The 24,149-nt window shown below is 38.7% G+C and overlaps 2 protein-coding genes across 5 annotated transcripts; one reads left to right on the top strand and one right to left on the bottom strand.

Moving 5' to 3' along the window:
* The first annotated feature begins 27 nt into the window (after positions 1-27).
* On the top strand, positions 28-22,973 carry rbks (ribokinase). Of its 4 annotated transcripts, XM_029826488.1 has the most exons (10): positions 88-164; positions 1,984-2,034; positions 2,103-2,164; positions 7,286-7,418; positions 8,419-8,482; positions 8,817-8,879; positions 9,696-9,860; positions 13,540-13,631; positions 17,784-17,972; positions 22,731-22,973. In XM_029826488.1, the coding sequence occupies exons 3-10, from the start codon at positions 2,106-2,108 to the stop codon at positions 22,902-22,904; spliced, it is 939 nt and encodes a 312-aa protein (XP_029682348.1). In that variant the 5' UTR covers positions 88-164; positions 1,984-2,034; positions 2,103-2,105; the 3' UTR covers positions 22,905-22,973. The 4 variants fall into 4 exon arrangements, with proteins under 4 accessions (XP_003962327.1, XP_029682351.1, XP_029682348.1 ...); XM_003962278.3 differs by lacking the exon at positions 1,984-2,034 and having other exon boundaries at positions 28-164; XM_029826491.1 differs by lacking the exons at positions 1,984-2,034; positions 9,696-9,860 and having other exon boundaries at positions 28-164.
* mrpl33 (mitochondrial ribosomal protein L33) lies at positions 22,622-24,149 on the bottom strand. The gene is made up of 4 exons (XM_003962277.3): positions 24,004-24,149; positions 23,669-23,687; positions 23,478-23,584; positions 22,622-23,050 (listed from the first exon to the last, which is right to left on the bottom strand). Exons 1-4 carry the CDS (start codon positions 24,023-24,025, stop codon positions 23,001-23,003), a joined length of 198 nt encoding a protein of 65 aa, XP_003962326.1. The 5' UTR covers positions 24,026-24,149; the 3' UTR covers positions 22,622-23,000.

Below are 24,149 nucleotides of genomic sequence, written 5' to 3'. Positions count from 1 at the left end.
ACACAATAATTTGAAGTACCACGGAATTCGCATATATGCAGCGATAACCACTACTCTGAAATATTAAAATCCTTAGTCTGCTACCATGCTGCCTCTGACACTTTGGCCGTCGCCTGTAGAAAGTATTAAGAATTCTACTCAGCAAGAATTAATCTGATTTTAAGGTATTTAATGTGTCATCTCTTTCAATAAGTATCACAAGATTACTTAAAAAGACAATAGTTTCTTTTAGCGAATTGTGCTATTTCCTTTGATTTTTTAGCGACTTTTTGGCCAATGCCGCTTTACTCCAATGGCTGATTACACACAAACGATATAATAATTGCCCTCCATTATGTGACCTACAGCTGATATATTTTCTTTAAAAAACATCGTTATATATAGGCAAAAGATCAAAATGATTAAACTAATAATGATTGTGACTACAAATATCAGAGGAAGTGTCTTTAAAAAAAAATCCAAGTTAACTTTAATATTTGGTGTGTCCACTTTTTGTAGCCTTTTTCTTAGCAGTACCTCTGGCATGGTGTCAAAACGTTTCCTGAGAATTTTAACACATTTATCCTTCATCTTCTGCAATTGAAACCAAAGGGTTTCCTTTGTTGTGCAATAGATTTCCCAACATTCTTGAAAATTTGCTCAATGAGATGGACACTGAGATTGGGACATTATAGAGCCACACCTGCCTTCTATTGGCTGTGTGCTTAACATCACGATTGTCCAAAAAGCATGTTACCAAAAGCATGGTATTGGGCAGATGATGAGTGATGGCTGCTTTCCTCCAAACAGAAAATCCAATCATCGATTTATCAGATAAGAGAATCTTGTTTCACACGTCTAAGAGTCTTTTAGATGATTTTCTTTGCAAACTCTAGGTGGGCTTTTATGTGTCTTAATTTTACTGAGGACAGTTTATCCGGCCAGGCTGCACACGGGCCCCTCTGTGTCATCTTGACATACACCAGCTTTTTCACTGGCTGACTATCCAGGGTATCAGTTTGTAATTTTCAGATAAGGTCAGATGTTATTTGTCCAACACTGGTGAATTTCTGTTGTTGCAACAACAGAAAGCACAGAAGCAAAGTACCAATGTATATATATATTTAAAAAAAAAAAATGCAATTAAAAAAGAATGGGGGGAGGGGGGGCAAACAATATCAATATCAAAAATGTCTTTTTTCCTTCCACAGAAACAGGAAGTTGGTAGATATAGCAATTGTTGTGGCAAACGTCCTCATGATTCATGTTTCAGTCTGCAGCTGCATGTTTAGTTTGCACGTAGACTAAATACTATTGACATTTGACTCTTCAGTCTTGTGAGATAATAGTTTTCAGATCCTCAAGCTTATCAGCCTCAATCTCCTAAATAGAGTAGCACGAGTAAGAATTTTTTTGGGGGGTTGAAAATTTATAAGTATGAATAATTCATATTTAGTGAAAGAGGAGGAACATTGCAAGGCTTAATTGTGATATCAAGTGGTGGGACAAAGCAGTGCTCATAATATCCTTCTGCATCGGGGATGAAGCGGTTTCAGGTTAGGTTTTCATGCCTACTGCAGGAAGACAATATAGTCTAAAATGTGGGGGAGAGAATTGAGCCATCCAGCAGCCAGCGGCCAGGCTTTCCAAGTCTTCCACTGCCTAGGCAGAGATTTGAAGAGATTAACACACTAGCATCAGCTCTGTTACAAGCTGAGGATTGAATTAATTATAGACTTCACTGGGCTGCCTCACAGTCACATGGTCCAGCGTCTAAAAATCCATAGACACCCCCTCCATTCTCCACCCGCAATAAGACTGGATTCTGTCCAACTCAATCAGAAATGAATGTTCTGCTTGTACCTTTTTCTATATTTTCTTCATGCTGATGCTAATGCAGAGGATAAATAATATCAAATCAGCTCCGTTTGAGAGCTGTCAGAATGGTTTACAAATTTTCCCTGATATGGCTTCGAGCAGTACTTAGATACTATGTTTCTTCAGGAAAAGGTTTTACTGGACCAGCTGAACAGACATCCTTCAATTTAAACACAAGTAATATGTGTTTTAAAATATGTGCCAACAAATATGTACTTTGGAACTAACACACATGTCTTCACCAGACTATGACTGAAAAGGCATTTGATGTGATGGTGGTTGGCTCTTGTATGACTGACATGGTGAGGTGAGTTCATTTTGCACTTGCAAGCTGAATTTCATAGTGCCCTTTTCTGCACGTGCTCATGAAACAGCCCAAATGTTCTGGTATATTCTTCAAAATACCTTGCTAGTTTAGGCTTCAGGAAACTCCTTTGCTTCCTCAGGTGAACTCTACAGGAAGCAGCACAACACATAAAATATGTTACTTGGGCAAAGTAAACTCTCTTTAATATTGACCGATTGTTCATAATTACTAAGAAAATAGTCAGTGAAATATATTGGACTGTATGAGATGTTTGGCACTTGTGTTGGTTGTAGTTTTGTTAGTAACCCTTCCTCATTTATCAGAGCATTTGGAGGAAATGAAAAAATTAAAATTAAGTAAATATTTCTTGTTTCTGCTTTAAGTAACTTGTAAATTGTTCTGTTATTAGCTCTATATTAGTCATTCAATGTTAAAAATAAAGCTGATATATAAATAAACTCATAAGGATGCTATACTTCCTGTTTACTACTTGTTAAACAAATAATTTTGCCAGTACAAAATTTCTGACTGATGTCACCAGAATTTTACTATTTCAGCAGTTTAATTTCAGCCCAACTACTAAAATGCTGACTCTGCAACACCAACAGCAATTGTAAAGCAATTATACATTGCTTTAGCTTTTTTATTTCAGAAAATAATTCTGTTTTCTCGGTTCCCTAGGCGGGAAAGATGAAAAAGTTGGCCTAATTCACGGGTAAAATATACCATAGACAATTTTTAAAGATAACAGTATGATTACATTTCTTATACCCTTTAACTATTCCTGGGTTAAACTATCTCTAGTTGCTCAAAAGCAACTAGAGACTATTTTAAATGTAACAGATGATATGTAGAGAGATTGGATTGAGTAGACTCTCACACAAAGGCTCCACTTAGGTCAAGTCAATAAGGACAACTACAGAAAGTTTATATCATCAGTTTTCTTAAATTATGCATTGCTAAGACAACCTGAGAATTCATACAACCGAGCCTACACAGAGAACCGCCCCAGTCAGGAATTAAAATCACAGCCTTCTTTCATAAAATGGTGCACATCATAAATGGGATGTTTTATTTAAGATTTGTTCTTTTATAAATGCTCTATATTTCAGGAAAAACCAAAATGCAGGTATAGAAATGTTAAGTTAGGGATCAACGTTTAGGAAATGAGCAATAATCACGGTTCGTGAATGTTCCTACAGGGACTTTTTCTGTCATGTAAGTTTGAGGACATAAAGTCTGATAATGTTTTTCCATCATCCTGTCTACAAAGGAATAGAGGAAGTGCTCTAAATTTAGATAATACGGCTGCTTTTTTGTGTACTTGTCCAAAAAGGCCAAAATGAGAGATAAAATGAGAAGGCCACAGGCCTGAGCATTTGCTCTATTTTCCTTCAGACAACCTTAAAGAAGAGATCACAGGTAAAGCAGAGAAACAAGTAAACACCTTTGTCTGCATATTTTTAGATTTATTATGTGTTAACGAGGCTACTATTACGACTGTTGATGTCACTGTGCTCTAAATTGACCTTAGGTGTGAATCTGAGTGTGAGTGTTTGTGTGTCCTATATCAGTTCTGCGATGAACTGGTGATGTAAAGACGGAAGAACGGATGATCTCGATCACTGACAAGTATTACTGTCAGATAACAAATGGTGTAAAATGTCAGCACTGTCATGTTGTGTTTGTTGAGGCATTTACAATCCATTTCTGTAAATCATTTGTCATTTATTCCAGTTTTGCCTAGGTTAAGTAACAGAGCTCTTTTAAGTCTTTAAAGCCAGTGTCAAAGCCGTATAGTGCCCCCTGCTGCTACACTTCTCATCTTTATCAACTGCCTGGTCTTGTATACCCAAATATACCAATACACTCAGCTTGACATTAATATGAATAATTACAAAAGCCTAAAAACATGATGATTAACAATTATGAACAGACATGTGAATATGGACAGAAATTATTCTTTTGCTCATGATTAAGAGAGACAAAAATAGTATAATGAATATAAAAAGTGTATATAACATGTTTAAAATGGGCATTGCAGAATTTATAGTGCAGGTAGGTATATATATGGACACTGTTATGCAGTATTGATGCTGTACGGATGGCAGATTTTGAAACAAATAATATTTATGTTCATTCATCTTTTTTCCCTATTACTTAATAATTGGCTGCTTTCTTTTTTTTAAGGCCAACAGATTTTTTAGCCCACTGATACTCTGCTCAAATATTCTGATATTCTGCTCAAATCATGTCATAAGTCTATTACATCACTTTCAGTGTGTGAAAAAAATATATAAAAAGTGATTCTATAAGCACACACCAGGCAGTGAATAGGTGGATAAGTGGCTTTCTATCCAATCATGAGCTGTTTTTGACCACTGAGTGAATAATAGCAACATGCACGTGGCTGCAGCAAATGGTCCTGCCACACAATAATAAACACCCACATTCTACTCCAACACCGTGCCTGTTGTTCACAAAGCAGTCCATGTTAAGTTTGTCTTTGCTCAACACGTTCTTGACCTTGCTATAGGGGAGCTGTAGCTAAAAGGTTATTAGCAGGCTTTTTGTGAGCTTATTCAAGCATGAGCTCATGCTTGGTTATCTTTGTAACCTGTAATGTGCATTTTTTCATGAATATTTCTTCTATAAGTAAAAGCCATTTATTTCTTTTTGTGTGATTGTGGCCACCAACAGTAAACAAACAAAACATTGGAGAACGTGCACAAGGATTAGCACGTAAACATTCCACTGGTTCCGTGCTCTCAACAAGACGAGAGTGGAGTGTCTCTACAAACCTGAAGAAAAATTCTGATGGCGTTTATGATGATGGAAATCATTTGTAGTAAACAGCCCAAAACTTTAACAACAGCGTCTGTTATTCTTAAACCAAATGCTTATCAACTATTTAGTCATTCACTTTAAAACTTAATACAATATCCATGAATCTAAGTTATTTCTTAAATTAGAGATCATTTTTTAAATAACAATACTGCATTAATTAACAAAAAAGGAATCTCTCTGTATCATCGTTAAAATAAATCAAAAAACTTAAAAAATTAAATTTTGTCAACTTGGAATAAGACTTTTGTATAGCTGTGACTGCCCTGTAACTTTCAGGACTAGCAGTGGAAATACAGCAGGTCTTTTGTATGATTAGATTTAAGTTAGTATCCATTATTAAGTATCAAGGTTACATTATTAATTTTACTGACTAACTAATCTAAACAATCAATATGCCCATTACTACAGTGACATCATTGCATGGTTGGTTATGTACCTGTGAGCTATTCTTTGTCATTCTGCCTCATAATGTCATGTCTAAGCTTTTTCTTCACTAAGGCATCATATACTATTCATTAGCAGTTATTAGCACTTTGTAATGCTTCATCCCCCAATCATGTTCTCTGTTTTTATCCCACCTGTCTGACCTATCACCTGACCTTGTTGGTTTCATGCATATGGAAATTGTAAGGATTAGAAAAATATTATTAACAACATATCGGAGCCTATTGATATTGAACGCAGCATGATTGGAGTGCTGTGCCTCTGCCCTCGAGACTCACACAGTAGTAGAAAACCTATTATGTGGAGGAGGTGTGTTTTCCTGTGTATTTACATGTTTGCCCTTTGTTCTGTTTGCTTCTCCCCACATTTAAACCTCAATGACCTTGCATCCTGTTATAGCTTTGGGCAGTTTACTGTTTTCACACACTGGTGAAAAGAACAGCAGCGTTTATTACAATCCCCAATGTTTGCCACCAGTGACACACTTCCTGGAAATTCTGGGATTGAGAACACTATAATAGCACACCTGACACATAAATACACAGGCATAATAGACTAAAAACCAGTGTGAAAACAACTTTTACAGCATTTCTGCATCCAGAGAAAACGTTTGGCACTGGGCAGCACTGGCCCAGGACCAACCCACAACATCTTTATTTGCTGTGTGATGAAGTCTCTTGTCACTCAACCTTATTATTCACTATACTTTGCACCCCCTTAGGGGACCCACCTGTGGCAAATCAAACCTGAGGGGAGGACGGCGATTCAACCCAACCCTTCTGAGTTAGGCATGACAAACATCATGTTGAGACATTTATGACTGTTTGCTGATTGCATCATGTGTGACTTCAGAGAGACATGCACGGGCATATTAGTTGTCTCAGTAGCAGATCTAGAGATTGCTTTGGAGCATGTAAATACATGACATAACTGTATTGTTGCTCCTGAGGATTATTCTTAAGTTTGCAATTTATTGAGCTTTTGATTAACAGCTTTACGAGACAACAAGAAATTTCTCGCAGCTCTGCTTTATTATTCCGCACGACTGTTTGCAGCTGCACCCAGAAGAGAAAAAACTACAACACACAAGAAGCAATAGTTACTTTCCACAGCATATTATTATTCTAGCTCAAAGGCCAACTGTGGTCCAACTGTGGTCCACTTACTCACCACTATGTGACGTTAACGGGACATATTCTCCTGCCGACACCTCAGGCAATGACGTGTTTATTCACACAACCATTTTCCTATTTGTCATGTCTATTAACAAAGAAACATCACATCCTCTGATCTATGGATGCTTTTCAATTTGTTGGAACCAGGTGAAGAGCTTAACCAGGCATTGGTGTTCTACATTCATTCATTCATTTATTCACTCATTCATTCCTTGCAGTCTACCATCTCTCTGCAAGGGTTTCATATGAACAAGGTTTATTTTTTTTAATTTTATACCTTTACCTTTAAAACCTTTAAAACAAATAATGGTAGTTTTGGCTTAATTCCGGCCCTCGAGGACTAGAGTGGCCCATCCCTGGTCTAAAGTAACAGCTGTTTTTGGGCGTATATTGTGAAATGTTCCAGATAATTGCAGTAGAGTAGAGGACAGTATTTCCAAATCAGGGAAAGTTAAACTATAATCATGTTGCTGGAACACCACCGGGATATAAGGGATCTTTTTTTTTTTAAACTTTAAGATGAACAACTTTTATTACTGCTTGGGCTCCATGAAATTTGGGAACTTCAACAGTCTAAACTCCAAAGTCTGTCAGTTTGTTCTCAATGCAGATTAAAAAAAATGCTCCTCAGCCCTGTTATTTTTGTCTGCATCAGTCAGACTCCAAGGCTACCTAAAGCTGGGGAAACCATTCATGGCTTTAAGTTCTTCATTGGCTTCGGAGGGAAAGGGGCCAACCAGTGCATACAAGCTGCAAGACTGGGGGCTAGAACCACCATGGTGTGCAAGGTGTGTATCTATAATTAAGTTTGTAGCTCTCTTTCCACAGTCTATGATGCACTCGACACATTAGAATGTTGCTTTGTTTGCTTGTTCATGAGTGTCTGCAAAAATATGCACATTGCCACGTTTCTCCAACCTTCATAGCTCGCTCGGTATGGGATGCTGCTATGGTCCACTGACCATTTAACAAATCTCAGAATGTCTATAGCTTCATTTCACCACATCAGCTCTCCATGCCTCATTTTTGCTTGATCAATACAATGCTGCATGCATACACCCACCCACTCTTCTGTGCCTTCAAACAAGCCTATTCCCCTACCATGCAACCTGGAGTCTCCAATCAGTAAGCTCAGTGTGGCCTCTCAACCTGAACACTAAAGCACCAAAGCACCACCTCTTTCAGAACAAAGACGATCGATCGATAACAACCCAATGTGCAAGGAGCTCTCCGGGCATGGGGAGAACCCAAAAATAGACACCCAGGCATTCAAAAACATCTAAGACGGAAGGCCATGCTTAAAAGAGATTGGGGCCAAGCAGCCAATACCACTCCAACCCATTATCACAGTCAGTTAGGAATGCCCGCATTTTGGCACATTTATTGCAAAGCGTAGGTTCAGAGTAGGAGCCTGAGGGCAAGGTGGGGACCCCTTCCACAACCCAAAGTAGCTACAGATGTGGACATCCCAATGCGTATTGGGGAAACAGGGGAAGAAGGGAAACAAAACGAAAGTGAGGTGGGCATGAAGAGGCGTAAAGGCGGGATCATCTTGTCTTGGAGGCTTGGCGCAGCTGGTCGTGTGTTTGCACGTGTGTACGTTTGTTGACTTTGTGTGTTCAGTTTTACACATTTTAGCAGCGGCACCATGCCAGTATGCTGGCAGGGCACACGTAAATCCAACCCAACTGAGGTTTGAGTACACCATTTTTCAAAAGTTGCCGCTAACCAAGTCTGACCCCTCTCAAAGCTCTATTTTTGCTATCATTGTGTCTCATTCTTTTCTAGGTTGGTAAAGATGTCTTTGGAGACAATTACATCCAGAATTTTAAGGACAATGGTGTACACACAGGTAAGACAGAAGTTTTCTATGGTTACATGCCAAATTTGATAGCAAAAGTTCATCCTCAGAGGGCTGTGTTTGTCTGGCTCTTCTCAAGATATTTTATTCACTGATTTTTTTTGGAGAAAATGCTTTAAGCAGTGTAAAAATATTTGTATTTGCTGTTTATGTCAAAGCTGTGTTCACAGAAGCTTCTGCATCAGACTCCAAGTAGCCATAGGTTCCCTTTTCAAGGCACCAATAGTGGTTGTTGACACATTTTACATCTACTTTTTGTTGTTGACAGAAGATGATAGCAATGAATTCTGATGTCAGTTGTTTTACGTCTTTCTGTCTGTCACAGACTTTGTTGGACAGACCCCTGATGCCGCAACAGGAACTGCATCCATCATTGTTAATAATGCAGGTAAATCCACAAGGTGTTTGTAGCAAATGGTTCTACATACACAAGAGTGCACGTGTGCAGTGGTGTCTCTTTCTCTCTCTCGCTCTCTCACGCACAATTCACTCCTATTAAATCATGTTTGCACACTGACTCCACAGTAGATTGTATTATGGGATTTTATTTTCCTTGACCACTTTATCCCTATGCTTTACATATGAGCAAAGACAAGGTACACCCCTGAATGTGAGCATTTGAGGGTTTAGTACCTTGCTCAAGGGTGCCTTAGCAGTGTTCTGAAGGGTGTTGGCACCTCCCTGTGCTACCAAAACACCTCCCAAATTTTCTCCTTGAACCAAGAAACCTCCGCTTCCCAGCCCAGTCCCCTACAGGCTGCGCTACCACCACTCCCATCACATCGTGGGACCTGCCAGCACATAAACACACAAACTAAAGTGCACAAATTCATGTCAAGTACTTTCTGTTTCATATATGTTCTGAATGCACCTCCTGCAGTTGTCCCATTTTTGAACATTATCATGAATATGCTTCTTCATCTGTCACTAGATCTTGCATAAGTCTAAAGGTTCACATAGCATCCCAACAAGCACCTAAATTTTACTATTTTGTGTTACAATAGCTTTTGCAGAAGTGTTGCTCTTTGCTTTAAGACTGCTGCAAAACAAAACCCCGATACTATGTCTAATTCTTCAGTGACATATTCTTGGACACCACGCTAACAGTGCCTGTGTAACATGTTATCAACCTGGCCGCATTGCTAAAATTAGCCAATACTTTCCATGAAAGCAATTGTTGAATATTAACACTCTTATGGTTTAGGTGAGAATGCCATTGTGATTGTGGCTGGTGCCAACATGCTGCTGGACAGTGTAGATCTGCAGGAAGCTCTTCCAGCCATAACTCGTTCAAAAGTTTTAGTGTGCCAGCTAGAGATCAACCCGCAGATATCCTTGCAGGCACTACGTATGGCTCAGAAGAACAAAGGTTGGTGTCTATTTGTGACTTTTTAATGTTTTTCAATAAATAAATAAATTGTACTTTAAAACTCTGGGGTAAAATGTAGACCAAACAACCATTCACACTTACATTCATATTTAAGGTCAATTAAGAGAGTCGCTTATTCACTCGTCCCACAATTGCATGTCTTTGGACTGTCGAGGAATCCGGACTACCTGGAGAGAGCCCACTCAGACATGGGCAGAATGTGTACAGAAAAGCCCCTGGCCCCAAGAGAAATTCCAGCTTGGGGCCATCATGCTGTGAGTTGACAGTGCTAACCACTTTATCACCCTCCAGCTTCTCTGAGATAGCTATCACTTTAAATGTCTGCTTTACATCCTGTAAATCCATCTAAAAAAGCAAACAAGATAAACAGACATATAATATTTTAATTAAATATTTCTCTACTAAACTATATACTCTATATACTATATGCTCTACTTTCTACATCAACCAGTATGTCTTCACTGATATCAGAAGTAGCCCTCGGGATCTTTATCTTCTCTAAAAGAAATATACTTCAGATCTGTTCTCAGCGATCACTTGGTGACCGTTAATCATCTTTAGCAGCATCCTATTTTTAGCAGGCCTGGACGTCATTTCAGACGTCTTAGGAGCCTCTTACCCGTCATACAGCCCTGTCGTTGGTAATCGCTCGTTACAGGCTGCCAGGACGAAAGCGTTGCCTTGTTGCAGATGGGATGCCCAGATGGCCTCACCGAGCGCCACCATCTTTCCTTGGGCACCCCTTCCTAACGTGTTGACTGCACAACAGAATTCAGTGGCTCTGCAGTGCAGGAGAGAGTGAAGGCAAAGGAGAGATGGCAGAGCTACTGCATCACCAATTGCCCAAAATTCTTGCATAAATGGTGCAAAGAATGTGTCTTAATAGGCTTGATGGTGAGGATTCAGTGACTTCAGGGTGCTCAGAGTGCTTCTGAAAATGACGCAAATGTCACCATTAATCTTGATACCAGCTCTCAGAGACGCTTCAGCAAAAAAAAAGAAAGAAAAAATCATGTCAGAATTTGAGAGGGGAACGTTTTTGAATTTATTTACTATTGAAATTATTTACCATTTAATATTTGGGAGGTAATGGCATTGAATTAACTCTAAGATGTGAGGAAATCGTACGGGTTGTGTAATTTATCTTTTCCTGTATTCCTCCAACTGCTTTTCTGTTTTTCATCAGATGCAATTAGACCCTCTAAAAGGCCTTTCTCATTCTCACTGATGACTCACCTCTTTTGTGTGTGTATGTGTGCGCATGTGTGCGTTATTAGGCTTCCTTATCATCCTTTATTTTCTTTTAAATCGCTTATGACGACAAACTGCTGGTTTTGTACTGTATAAACTGTCGACAGGATGTTGCTGGAGCATCCAAGTGTGTCCAGAGTCTGAACCCACCCGATCACATTGCTGCAGCTGCACCACGTTTGCAACAGTTCACTCACACCTGAAGAGCAAAACAAAGCACCTTGAGACCACAGTGTGGTTGTAATGTTACATCCTCAGTCCTCAGGACTGCCCCTTGCAACCAGAGAGGCAGATTCCCTCGTACATCAGCACGTTTGGGATTTCACACAAGCTACTCTCATCTGCATGTTGATAAGCTTCCTCCCTTGATTTTTACACGTATAGTTCATGAACACGCAGCCAATGTGTTTGACATCTATAATGAATTTATGCTTTGAGGGAAACTGTGTGGTCACACTGCAGATGGCAAATGGGAAGCCCAGTAGAGAGAGTGTAAGGCAATTTCGTAGTTAGCCGTTCTCTATGACAGAGTATGAGTAAACCTTTTAAATGATTCAGTGAGACTTTCTCTATTTATCCTCTTTCCATGAGCTTTGTCTGACTGATCTGTGCGACTGAAACATTTCAGTTAGGGTTAAAAATGACTGTTTATGTGATGTTTTTATTTCAAGCCAACAATTGTGTTTGGTGTGGTATAATTCATCTAATTAAGATTGAAGATTGTTGATATTCAACACATCTGTCCCAATAATGCAAAGCTGTTAAGATTACAGGTTCTTTAAGAAACATGTCTTTATTGGATATTCCAAAAAACAAACATCACCATGAATGTAATCATTGATGTAAAAGTAAAATATGAAAAGGAAGACAAAACAATGAAAGGAGAGGAAAGAAGGACATTTTAGCAGGTGGATTAACAATCAAAAATGAATATAGAAATGATGGACTTTAAAGTTTCTTTTTTAATTTTATTTTCACCTTTTGCATGCAGTATATGAATAACATCACTAATTAATATATTAGTATAAGCTAAAAAAAAAGGAACACATTAACTTCAAATATTCTTGCAAAACACCAAAAAGTGAACTTTCTCTTTCAAAAACCTAAAATTATTCCAGTGGTAAAATGTTGAAAACATGTGTTCTCAGTTCTGCATCGTGGATGCAGCAATTCTGTCACTGTGATAGCTGTTGGAATATTTTGGCATCTCTGTTGCTCTCCTGCCACATTTTGTGGTGGAAAAGTATTTGCTTGTATTTACTTGTGCTCCACATCTCTTTATTCCATGCGCTGCCTCTCGTTGCCTTTACTGTGATGATTCAGGTCAAATGTAAAATAGTCACACATGAGCTGGTAGTTGGTTATCCTCAAATAAAGTGGTGAGGATAGCAGAAGGCAGAGAAGTAAAACTTGAAATCCAGCTCCCAGATTTTGCATTTTAATGATTTTTATGGAGGATAAATGAGGCCAATGAGATTATTTTGTTACAACACAGCGGTGGCTCAGCAATTATGTCGACAGTCCTGTATGAGTGTGTGATTAAAAAGACATTTTTCCACTTTTACTCACTAGCAGCAGAATCCATCTCAAAGCGCCAGGTGGCCAAAGCCCTGCACAAACCCACGCAGCTGCTCTGTTATGTGCCCACGCAAACATGCATAGACACACTTACAAAAAAAAGCTATGTGAAACTGACTTTTATGTCAGCAACACTAAATGTATATTTCCCTTGAAAAAACATTCATACTTGAGGTTTTATTTCATAAGTAGATATGAAATTAATCATGTTGTCAAGCTAGGCTTATCCTAACACATACAGGGGAATTGTGGTATTAGATGCGTTAATGCTGTCTGCTCATAAATATGCATAAGACAGTGATTTGCAACACGTATAGAGGATTACTCCTGGCAAATACACACTCTCTTCCCTCTCTTGCACTCGCTGCTTTTACAGGAAGGGTCAAAACCCATCTCACTCACACACAGGCACACCTATACAGGGTTATATTCTTAATATGGACTCATTTTGTTTAAATTATACACCACATGCAGCTAGTTCTTTTTGCAACTGCATTTTTCATGAACATGATTTTTTTCTTCTCGAAAGAATGCTAATTTAATCGTTTAAAAGGTTTATTTTATAGATTAGCCACTTGAGCTTTGCCTTCAAGTGCAATCCCCAGTAGTTGCATGTTAGCCTTTGTTCCCTTTGAGAGTTTAATTAAGGTAATGTGAGATTTCACAGTGAAATTCATCACAGAACAGCGCACAATTGTGTCATTGCTTTTACATTCAAGCCAACATTCATCTGTACTAATTTCTTTCTTTATTATTTTGTTTGGTTTTTAAACCTTTTTGCATGAATTGGCAGCTGCATGATAGAACATTGCCTCATTTCTTGTTACAGTAAAGACAATATTCAACCCAGCTCCGGCCAGTCCTGACTTGGATCCAGAGTTCTACACAGCTTCTGATGTGTTTTGCTGTAATGAATCTGAGGTGATCATACACACACACACACGCAGACACACATCCTTGTACTTTGATATTTGTGAGGACTTTCACTAAACCCAATTCTATCCTCAACGTTAGAACCAAGAAGAGAATGTTTAATAAGAGTACTGGTCTTGTACTGACATCGAGCAGCAATAATTACAAGTGAGTCTGTAGTGACAAAAAGGTTCTCGCTCTAATGAATGCAAATCTGTCAATGGTTTTGGGACAAAAGCTAAACCCCAGATTTCGGTTTAAGATAATATTTCAACACAATAGCTGAAATGTTGACAAAATGATAGTTTCTTCACTCTTCACTTTTGAAATAAACCAAAGGGTAAACGAAGACATTTGAAAAAAATGTGTCAAACAGTTTTCCAAGTGTAGTTTTGTTTGTTGATAATAATGTGTGTGCCTGCGTGTTTGCTTTTTGTGTAATCTAGACCATATTCAACCATAGATATCTCGTGGAATGTATTAAGAAGAACAGTGGGGGGGTAACAGTCTTTCATATTCCAAAACCCATGGAAATAAGGCAACACCTACATATACAACTTAATATGAACAATAAAATATATAAGACTATATCATACACACTAATGTAAGAGTCTCTATTTAGAAAACATCTATGAATGTCAAAGCTAACATGGTTGTTTTTCTTCTGTCCTTTTATGCATAATAGTCACTAAAGTGTGGAGCCGTTTTAATGCCATGATCTTCATAATTCCTAGTTATGTTGCCACAGTTGTACATCGGCCAACGCATTGGTTGTTTGTTGCATAGTTTTTTACGGTTTGGCTTTCCGCATAACTGTAGCACACTCAGTCAACCACTTGGTCAACCTGTGTGACCTTTAGTGTGACTCAAGGTCACACAGAGCCCGTCACAGTGGAATAGATCATATTAGCGTTAATGGCTGTTAAAATACATGTTTAACTCAAATCTTAACTGTAGCAGCTCTATAATGGCTGCTGTTTTCACCACATCCCATATGGAAATAATTGATCGAAAACGGGAGTTTCAGAAGGTCTCTAGAAGTGGAGAATATGGTCAATGTAAATATCTGTTTATGCACCACTGCTAGTTTTTAATGTATACATTCTTCTTATTATTATCATTATTATCATTGCTATTGTTACTATAAATATATATTTTTTTCTTGACTGCTGTGAGGGTGTTGGAGCCTAACTCAGCTGCATATAGACAAGGCAGGAGAGAACCCTGGATGAGTCAGCGGTTCATTGCAGGGCCCTCTGTGAGCATATGGTGAGTTGGTAACTTGCTCAAGGGTACCTGGGCATGTTATTGTTATTATTATTATTATTATTATTATTATTATTATTATTATTATTATTATTATTATTATTATTATTACTAGTAGTAGCAGTAGTATTCAAGATCATCATAGAACATTATTATTCAAGCAAAGGAAAAAGTATTTTTACATCAAAACTAAATTAAGGCGTAATCTAATGAGTTTATTACTGGCCTGTTCTGTTTTTGAACTTAACCAGCAGCATCACTACGCCATCGCTACAAGCTACAGTTTAAATGATTTCAGTTAGGAGCAGAGCTGTTTCGCAGCCTCAAGTTTGCTCAAATTGTTTCCTCTCATTCTCATCATGAGGACATCAGAGGACTGAGCACCCACACCTATGCACACCTTTTCAAAGTGATTCAACCATACCTCCTGTGTCATGACCCCCGCCAGCACATTACTAACTCGTCTGTAGCCTTTAGCAGTTCATGCAAAGCCTTTGGTATGAAGAGAGAAATAAGAATCCACACACCCTTTTACGGTAAAAAGTGCGATGGCAGCCAATGTCTCAGTGCAGGTGCTGACAGGTGAATGTCAGGGGCAGGAATAGATGGGAACCGTTGTAAAAACAACAAGACAGATGTGCACTTTGGCTGAGTCAGTGACCCCCTGAAGGGAAAATGGGACGCGAGTTTGCCTCTGTTTGATGTGGATGCAGGGTTGACCGAAGCAGCCACCAGGTGTGAAGACATGAAAGGCAGAGTTGACAAATGCTCAAAACTTCTTTTATTTATGAGTGTCAGCCATGATGGTACAGTCATGCAGAGTGCAGGGGCAGAAAGAACAGTAAGTTAACACTACTGTATACAGGGAAAAAGGTCTGTCTCTCAAAACAAAGAGAACTACGACGACAACAACTTCTTCAAAATAGGAAAAACAGAACTTAAACATATGAAGAGACAGACTACACAAGATGGGGAAACGCAGACATTATATGTACCAGGCACACAGGAAACAGGTTGAAATAATAAGGGCAGGACAGAAAGTCCCAGAGCAGGAGGTTAAGAAGAGAAAGCAAGACTAACACATGAAATAAAATTCCCTTTTGGTAACATAAATACACAAATGACCATAAACCACTTTATACCGTATGTCTTAAAAGAGGTTGGTGTGCGCATGCATGTGACAAGAAGGTAGTAAGAGGAATAATTCAACTTTTTCATATTCCTGCAGAGGCAGGTGCATTGATTTTCTGTCCTGGTGTGAAGTTGATGACTAACAGATATGGTGACTTTTTTCGCTTGGCGTTCGACAACATCAGGGTGGCTGCGGGCTCTAAAAGTACTGGTACTCTCCAGTTTATTTTTGTACTGTCCAAGGTCATTATTCACATTGACTGATCGCAAAAACAGGTGCAGGAGGAGGAAAGAGAGCAACCACGGAGCCCTGTTCAATGGCAGCGAGAGCCCAGCCTTGACCCTACGCTTTTTGGGGTTAAACCTGTGTGTGTGTTTGTGTGTCTGTGTGTGTTTGTAAGAGAAAATGAGAGGAGGGGGGGTCTCGCTTGGCCATGTTTAAGCTAATACGGGGGTGTTGCTTTGGGATGACAAAGTCCAGGTCCTCTTTGATCCTCAGCACACATGCTAAGTTAAACTGCTTTTGTGTGCACGTGTGTGCGTGTATGTTTGTGTGTGTGTGTGTGTGTGCGCGCCTTTTATTGCCCACCTGAAGACATTTATTTCTAATTTGCTAAGATCTAAAGGACATCTCACATTGAGGGAAGTATCATAGCCACAGTGTGTCATTTAACAGGTACAGTTATTTTACATTTTGAAGCATAAAAAATTATATATTTAATGAAATGACAATAAGACTTATTTTATGTGATATACACTTATAATACTGTTTATTTAAACATGTTATGCCACATATTACAGAAGTCCCCTTAAATGTTGTTTCTTTAGAAATTGCCAATTTAAAAAAAAAACTATTTATTGAATCTTCATATTAAAAATATACATCTTCAAACAAATGCATTAGATATGTATATTATATGTTTAGTATAATAATTTGTCCAATAAAACCATTAAAGACGTGTTGCTTGTTAATCATTCAAATATTAAAAATAAGTTTCTTTAATTTTGAAGAGTGTGTCTGTGTGAAAGTGTGTATGTGTGTGTTTTTAGGACTGATACATTGATATCTAACATATTGCATAATAGAAAAAATATATATATAAACAATTCTATATATATAATATATATAATTGTTTACAATTGTTTATAATTGTTTATTTTATATATATATAATAATATATATATAATTATATATAATGTTTTTTTTTATAACAGAAATAGGGAGACAGAAATAGGGAGAGATCATTCCTCTACTTCTGGGTTTCCTCACCATCATCTGTGCTGTGCCGCTTTGTCACTGTTTAGTCATTGTGGAGCCAGATTAAGCGGCACAATCAAAGGATTCTGACATTGAAAACACTTGGTCCACAGACAGCGCATGGATCCAGCAAATCCTGAACAGACTGAGCATTTTATGAGTCTGTCTGGTCTGAACTAGTGTGTAATTAAAACACTGACTCATCGCAAAACTGTTAATGCCAAACACTAAACAAAAGCTAATTAGGAGTCAGCCAGTTTATTGGTTTATTTAAAACACCCAAGACAAAACATTGATACACAATTTTGCATGTTGAAATTTCGATTTTGCAATTGCTTATTTAGGTCTCCGGGGTAATAAACTAACACTGGTTTTAACCCTTTAAACCCTTTCTCTAACCTAGACAAACAAAAAAGCTCAATAATTTAGGCATCCCTTTGTCATCATGTCAAAATGGTATATTCCATGCATTTATAGATAGCTGTATATCTGATCTGTCCACACAGGCTGAAATGCTGACTGGATCTGTGGTAACTAATGTGGAAGAAGCACGTGGAGCTGCTCAGGAGTTGCTGAAACGAGGCTGTAAGTCAGTCATCATCACTTTGGGACCTCAAGGCTGCGTCGTGGTCCAGGCACAAGAGTCTACCTCCAAACACGTTCCAACTACTGCCGTGAAAGCAATAGACACCACTGTAAGTAGTTTAGAACAAGGTAATGACACAATAATGATGGGGGGGAAGTGGGATTATTTTGAAAAGAATGCACTTTTTCGCATAAATGTTATTTTATACTTGCTTAATCATTGTCCATTCAAAAGCAGCCTGAGGTGTGGAGGAGCTGCAGATGCGTCTGTAGCTACCGTGGAAGGGTTTGAGATCACTGGGGATGTGGTGGCCATCCAATTGTTTTTTCTCTCCTTGATTCTAATCTTTTTAAGAGGCCAGTGCCACTCGATTGGGAAGCCAAGCCACTTATCTTACACCGGCCTCTGTGGCTTGTTTTCACCACAGGGGCCTTGACTTCCTGTCTCAGAAGTGTGTGTGGAGCTGTTAGCTTCTAAAGGGAATGCGTCATCGCAGAGATGTTAATTGCCTCTTCGATGTATTAGATTTGATTAAAGCTCTTGATTGTTTGTTTAATGGACTGTGTTCATGAATTGTTCCATTTTCTGCTTCTATGATGAAGGAATAATAACAACCTTATTGAAAAAGGTGATGGAAAAATTACAGTATTATATCATTTTCAATTGGTGGGCTTCTGTTTGTGTTGTTGTATTTGCTACATATCGAGTACAAAAATACTCAACAAAGTGGGGAGAATTTTGGCAAGTGAGGACATTTTGACTGTTAAACGATTTTCAGGGTTAAGACGTGGTTTTATGGTTGGGGGTAGAATTGGGTGTGTGTGTGTGTGTGTGTGTGTGTGTTGAACTGCAGCTGAACTAAACTGAAAGCAGGTCACTTTGGCGTTTTAAGGAACAAAGGTTTGACTTTCTTGAAAACCACGTGATCTTTCCCAAGCCAAGCCCCCACATTTCCGGGTAGACACAAATAAATTAACAGTTTTCACCCTAAGTCCCCCCCCCCCCCAAAAAAAGCAGGACAATTTAACAAGCCCACATCTTTTTTTCTAACCCCATACCTCTCCCCTGACTCACCTCTTTGTTCTGCATCAGTCAGCAGAAAGCTGTGGATCCTGCTGCGTGTCCTCTTCCATAGACACACATGTATCCCCCTTCCCCCGACCCCAGTTCCATTTTCTTTGATGAGGCCGTAAAATCTGAACTGTCTAATTCTTTTGGACATCATAATCCTTTTTCCAGTCAGACCCCTTTTTCAAGAGAGGGGGGGCGGGGGGGGGAAAACAACACATTAGCGTAACCATTATCCTCAGACTGTTCCTCTATAAGGCCTTTTTACCGTTTACCTTGTGTATTGCTGCTGTTTTAATTGTGTGTTTTCCCTCAAGCAGCAGTGACATAAATATTATGGAGGGATTAGCTTTAAGATTGACAGCAGCGGGACCTTTTCTACATAGCAGATTGTGAAATGAGGCTGTATTCAAGGCTGCAGTCGTACAAAATCAACACAATGAGTCACTAGTGGTTTTACAGTATATGATCAAGGCTACCGTTCACTTGGGCACCACAGGTGGTGTAAGCTCCTAATCAGATAGGACATAAATGCACCTTTCAACGTTGTTATTTGGACACATGTCTAGTTGTTTTGACTTGTAGGTGATGATATTTTGTCTACTTAATTTTATCTGCCTACTAACTAGTCTGTCCTCTTTGTGTTGGTTGCAGCGAGAAATGTCTCATGCAGGAGTGATGTGAGGGGACATTTGCTACAGTGTTTTTAGGTGTTGAGAATATCCCAAAATATCCATTAAGTACAGTTGCTTCTCCCAACGCCTGAAGATGCCATTCTGAAGATGCAGCCATTGTGTTTTAGACATTCTATTTTATTTTGTGATGGGTCTTAATGGATTTCATGTCTTTTGCAATGCGTTTTCATGTGAAGCGGGGACAAGTCGTCTCCATGGTTTATTCCAATGACCTGGGAATGGTATGAAGTGTCACCACGGACTCAAACATGGAAGTTCTGTAACTTTGCTGGAACAGATCATTACATTTGACACAGAACTCCAGTAAAAAAAAAAAAAAAACCCGAGGGAGTGACTGAAATATACAGCTTTGTCTGGTAACAGTTGCTCCTTCTGTAACAGTTTATGTAATGCATTCTACTCACCAGCCATGAGCAATTACTGGCTGAGTCAGGGTCTGAAATCTGGATGACAAAGCAGATCTAGTCATGTAGAGAATCTCTGCCATATAGCCTCTCTCCTGTCTCAAACTAAGTACAGGCTTCCCTCGCTGAGATCAGTGGACTGGACTTTAAACAGCGCACGCACACGAAATAGCAGGACTTGGGTGGCCCTAGTTTCCACTCCTCTGGGAGGTCTGACCGTCTAAAGCAGAACTAGACATTACAGCTGTAACTCAAGACTTGTAAAAGGTAATCACAGAAGGTAAGGGTACGCCTCCTGAGCACACCAAATTATCAAGCCTCTAAACTCTGGGTCACAGTTCTCATCAGTTGTTGGCTGGCTAACTGGAAGCTCCAGTAAGCTCCAGTAAGCCAGCATCCAGCATGAGCCACTTTGAGTCATCACTGCTCTTCGGTTAGTAGTTGTTCCCCCCAGGGTGCCTTTCATTTCTAAAGGCTGCTTGTCTAACGGCACATACTTAAAATCCATCTGTTATATCAGTGCAGAGGTCAGGTTTGCACAATGCCTCCGGAGGAGATTTCGAGCAGCAGGTTGATATTGGAGTATGAAAGGTATAGTGTTTAATTGACGTCATTTAAACAGCAATAGTAGCTGCAAACAAATCCAAACAACCGCATCTGCTGCTGTGTTCGTTTTAATTCTAAATATGATCCGAGCACCAGAAAAAGAACGATCTGCTCAGACTTACAAATTAGGATGGCAGACACGATACTGCTATTGCTTTTAGTTTTAATTTGGTGTTTTCCTGCATACATGCCTGCCATCCTAATTGCTAAGGCTGATCTGAGCACCAGAAGAAGAATGATCTGGGCAACAGCATGGAGATCGAGCTGGATGTGGCTAACAAGTGAGAGCATCAAGACTCATCCTTGGCAAGCGCTTGTGTCATTTGAGTGACAGGGCCCCAGATGTAACCCTCACTAAGCTGCGTCGAGGGCGGTATGGTGAGGCCGAATGGCGTTCTGCCTGTCAGCCTCATTGTCAATCTTATTCAGTCAATCCTGTGCCGTCACATTTCAGTCTCGACCAGTATAGACGTTGGGCAATGGCTTGTATAATCAAATGACCTTAAGTTTAGATGGAGGTTTGACATTTTACAAATATTAATGATAATTCCGCACATGTAATAAGTATGCTTACATTGGTCCTACTGTCTGCTGAGACAGTGTCTCCAAAAGAGATCATGGACATTATATATTTATATACTATACACTGTTTTTTAATTGTTAAAGCTAAGTTGCTTAGCTTTAAGATATGAACAAATCCTGAACGCTTTGAAAATATGTCTTTATATTCTTTTTGAAACTGAATATGGCAAGTAAAAACTGTTGCGCTGTGTTCCATTGGATAAACCCCGGTGCAAGAGTTGCATCAGCATTCCAGTCATGTAAACCACACTAGAACCAGACTGTTGTGGGACAGCTTCACCAAAACCATTTTTCCAAATGCGAACTATTGTAGCCCAGACAGGAGACATAAACACACAGCGGCTTTGAACATAAAAAGCCAGCAGGCTTGTGGATGGCTCTCAGCTCTGATGTCACTCTTTCCAGCATCTCTTCATACCAGGAGTCATACAAGTAGCATCTCACAGGCTGGAGCACAATGATGACCTTTCAAATGTCAAATCAGAACCCCCTTTTTTTCCCCCTTGTGGCTCATCACAGCATGCTTTAAGCGTTGTTTAATGTCCTCCAGCTGTTTGGTTCTCTGTTCTTCGGCCCGAGTGTGTGAAAGGGGCAACACCCTCTCTGCACTATTTGCCACTTAATCATTGGCAGAAATGCGTTTTGTGGGACGGGTTACAAAGTTATGAGAGTGCAGAGAGCCTCCACACATTGATGAGTAATGAAACAGACTTGTGTGAACCAATATTTGGGGGGGTAATTTGTTGCATCACATACCATTGCTTAGAAATTGGAATTATGGATGAGTAAACTACTTTGTGCAGCTGACTAAAAGCTGTTTTAACTGCTATTTTATTTGGTCCATGGGTTATTCCTTGCAAGTAAAAGACATTAATGGAAAAAATTAAAAATGCTCTTAATTGATAGGAAAAATATTCCAAAGCAAATCTTTATAAGGACATTTTTTTCCCTAAATTTCCTTTAAAATGCTTGCCATATAAGGAATAAAAATAAAAATTAGCTATTCCATTAATCTTGTTAAATGTTACATTCCACAAGTTCCACCAGCTAGTGAAAGAATATTAATGAATAAAAGATTTAATGTTGTTATTAATGTTGAATAACTTAAATAACCATCGTCAATTGTGTATTTTTCCTCTAATGACTTTCTTTGCAGACATCCTTAATATCACACATTTTTAATAGTGTCATCTAATCTGCATTAAATATACTTTCTGGTATTTTTCCTCCTATCTATCCGTAGTACAAATTCGGAGCCGAGTCAATATTTTTGCAAAATCTGTTTGAAACGTAACTTAGAGCAGAAGCAATAGCTTATATGGATTGTAGCACCCCCTACTGTTGACTATTTAAATTAACTTGGGTTTTTAGCATTTTAAACATTATTGGATGAAAACTTGAAATTTTTTATACACATTTTTAATTTTAGAAGTTCTCAAAATTGTCATTGTGCTGAGAGACACTCGACTGTACACACAGGTGAAGATTAAAACTATTTTCTTTCCCTCCCAGGGTGCTGGAGACAGCTTTATTGGAGCACTGGCATTTTACATGGCTCATTATCCAACAATGGCTCTTGAAGAGATGACCTACAGAGCCAATCAGGTGGCAGGAGTCAGCGTGCAGGCTGTTGGAACACAAACTTCATTTCCCATCAGAGCAGGCCTTCCAGCTGATCTGTTTTAGTGGCAACTCAGATGTTCACAGCGATGTCAAGGTTCCACATTAAAGAAAATTAAAATGTCTTTTGCTGGTTTATAGTGTCCACATGTTTTCTGTCTGTTAGATCGACCTGATCTTCTTCTTCTCCAAGAATAGGACATGTTTGTTCACTGGAAAGAAGAAATGATACAATACATATTAAATCAATGAAGACATTACTAAGGCTAAAGGTCATTAAATTATAGCTCATTCAAGCTCTCAGTTTATTGGAATTCTCTGATTCCAACTGTCAGATGTTCCCAAAATGATTTAATCACTTAAATCAATACATTAATGCAGTTTGCAGACAAATATTCTTATGGAAGTCAGCATATTGCATTCAAAAATTATACTTTAAATCAATTTAAGATTGCATGATAAGGCTTCCTAAAATCAACAAAGAAAATATCACAACATATTTGATGTTACCATTTGCACACTGGGCATTTGTGAGACCATATTGGAATGTAATTACTGCATTTACACACTGAATAAAGCTGGAAAAGGGTAAGGCACGTTAATTAATAGTGCAAAGCTTGAGTGTTGCTCGTTTCTCACCAATTGGATCATGTTTACGCAGAACCAGTTTCTCTCTGAGTCGGTTCCTCTTGGTGTTAAAACAGTAACCTGTTCCTGCTGCGCTCATCATCTGCACCAGGATCGTCCTCACAACAAGAAGACAGTCAACATCATGAATCATGGACTCAAATTCATTTAGTAGAACACACGAAAAAATAACTTCCACTTACTTTGCTTTACCCTTGGCCACTGAAATAGAATAGAGTATATTATTAGAGGTTAAACAAAAATGCATCGTAAACTAACAGGAAAGCTACAATTGTGTCAAGAGGGCGAAAACACAAGAGACAACAGGAGAAGAAACGAAGAATAAATGCGTACGGCGAGAAATATTTGAGTCACTAAAAAGACAAACAACAAAAATAGTAAAGTTGGTTTGTTGCTGACCTATTAGCAACCAACATGTTCTACAGAGCTAGCGAGCTATTGTACCGCTAAGTCTGGTGATACCACATAAATATCCTTAATTTTTAAATTAAATATATACCGTAATAAAGATACTCACGATTTGCAGAAGTGAGGAACATTCTGTAAGACAAATAACAAAAGCTAACGATTATATCAAATAATACAAATCCTGGCTAAGTCACATTGACGGAAAGCTTTTCCGGTAACGCGAGAATCACTTCCGGTTTTTTTTAAAGAGGTAAA

Source organism: Takifugu rubripes, chromosome 2, assembly GCF_901000725.2.
Source record: "Takifugu rubripes chromosome 2, fTakRub1.2, whole genome shotgun sequence".
Lineage (NCBI taxonomy): Eukaryota > Metazoa > Chordata > Actinopteri > Tetraodontiformes > Tetraodontidae > Takifugu > Takifugu rubripes.
This window is presented reverse-complemented; position numbering and strand designations above follow the sequence as displayed.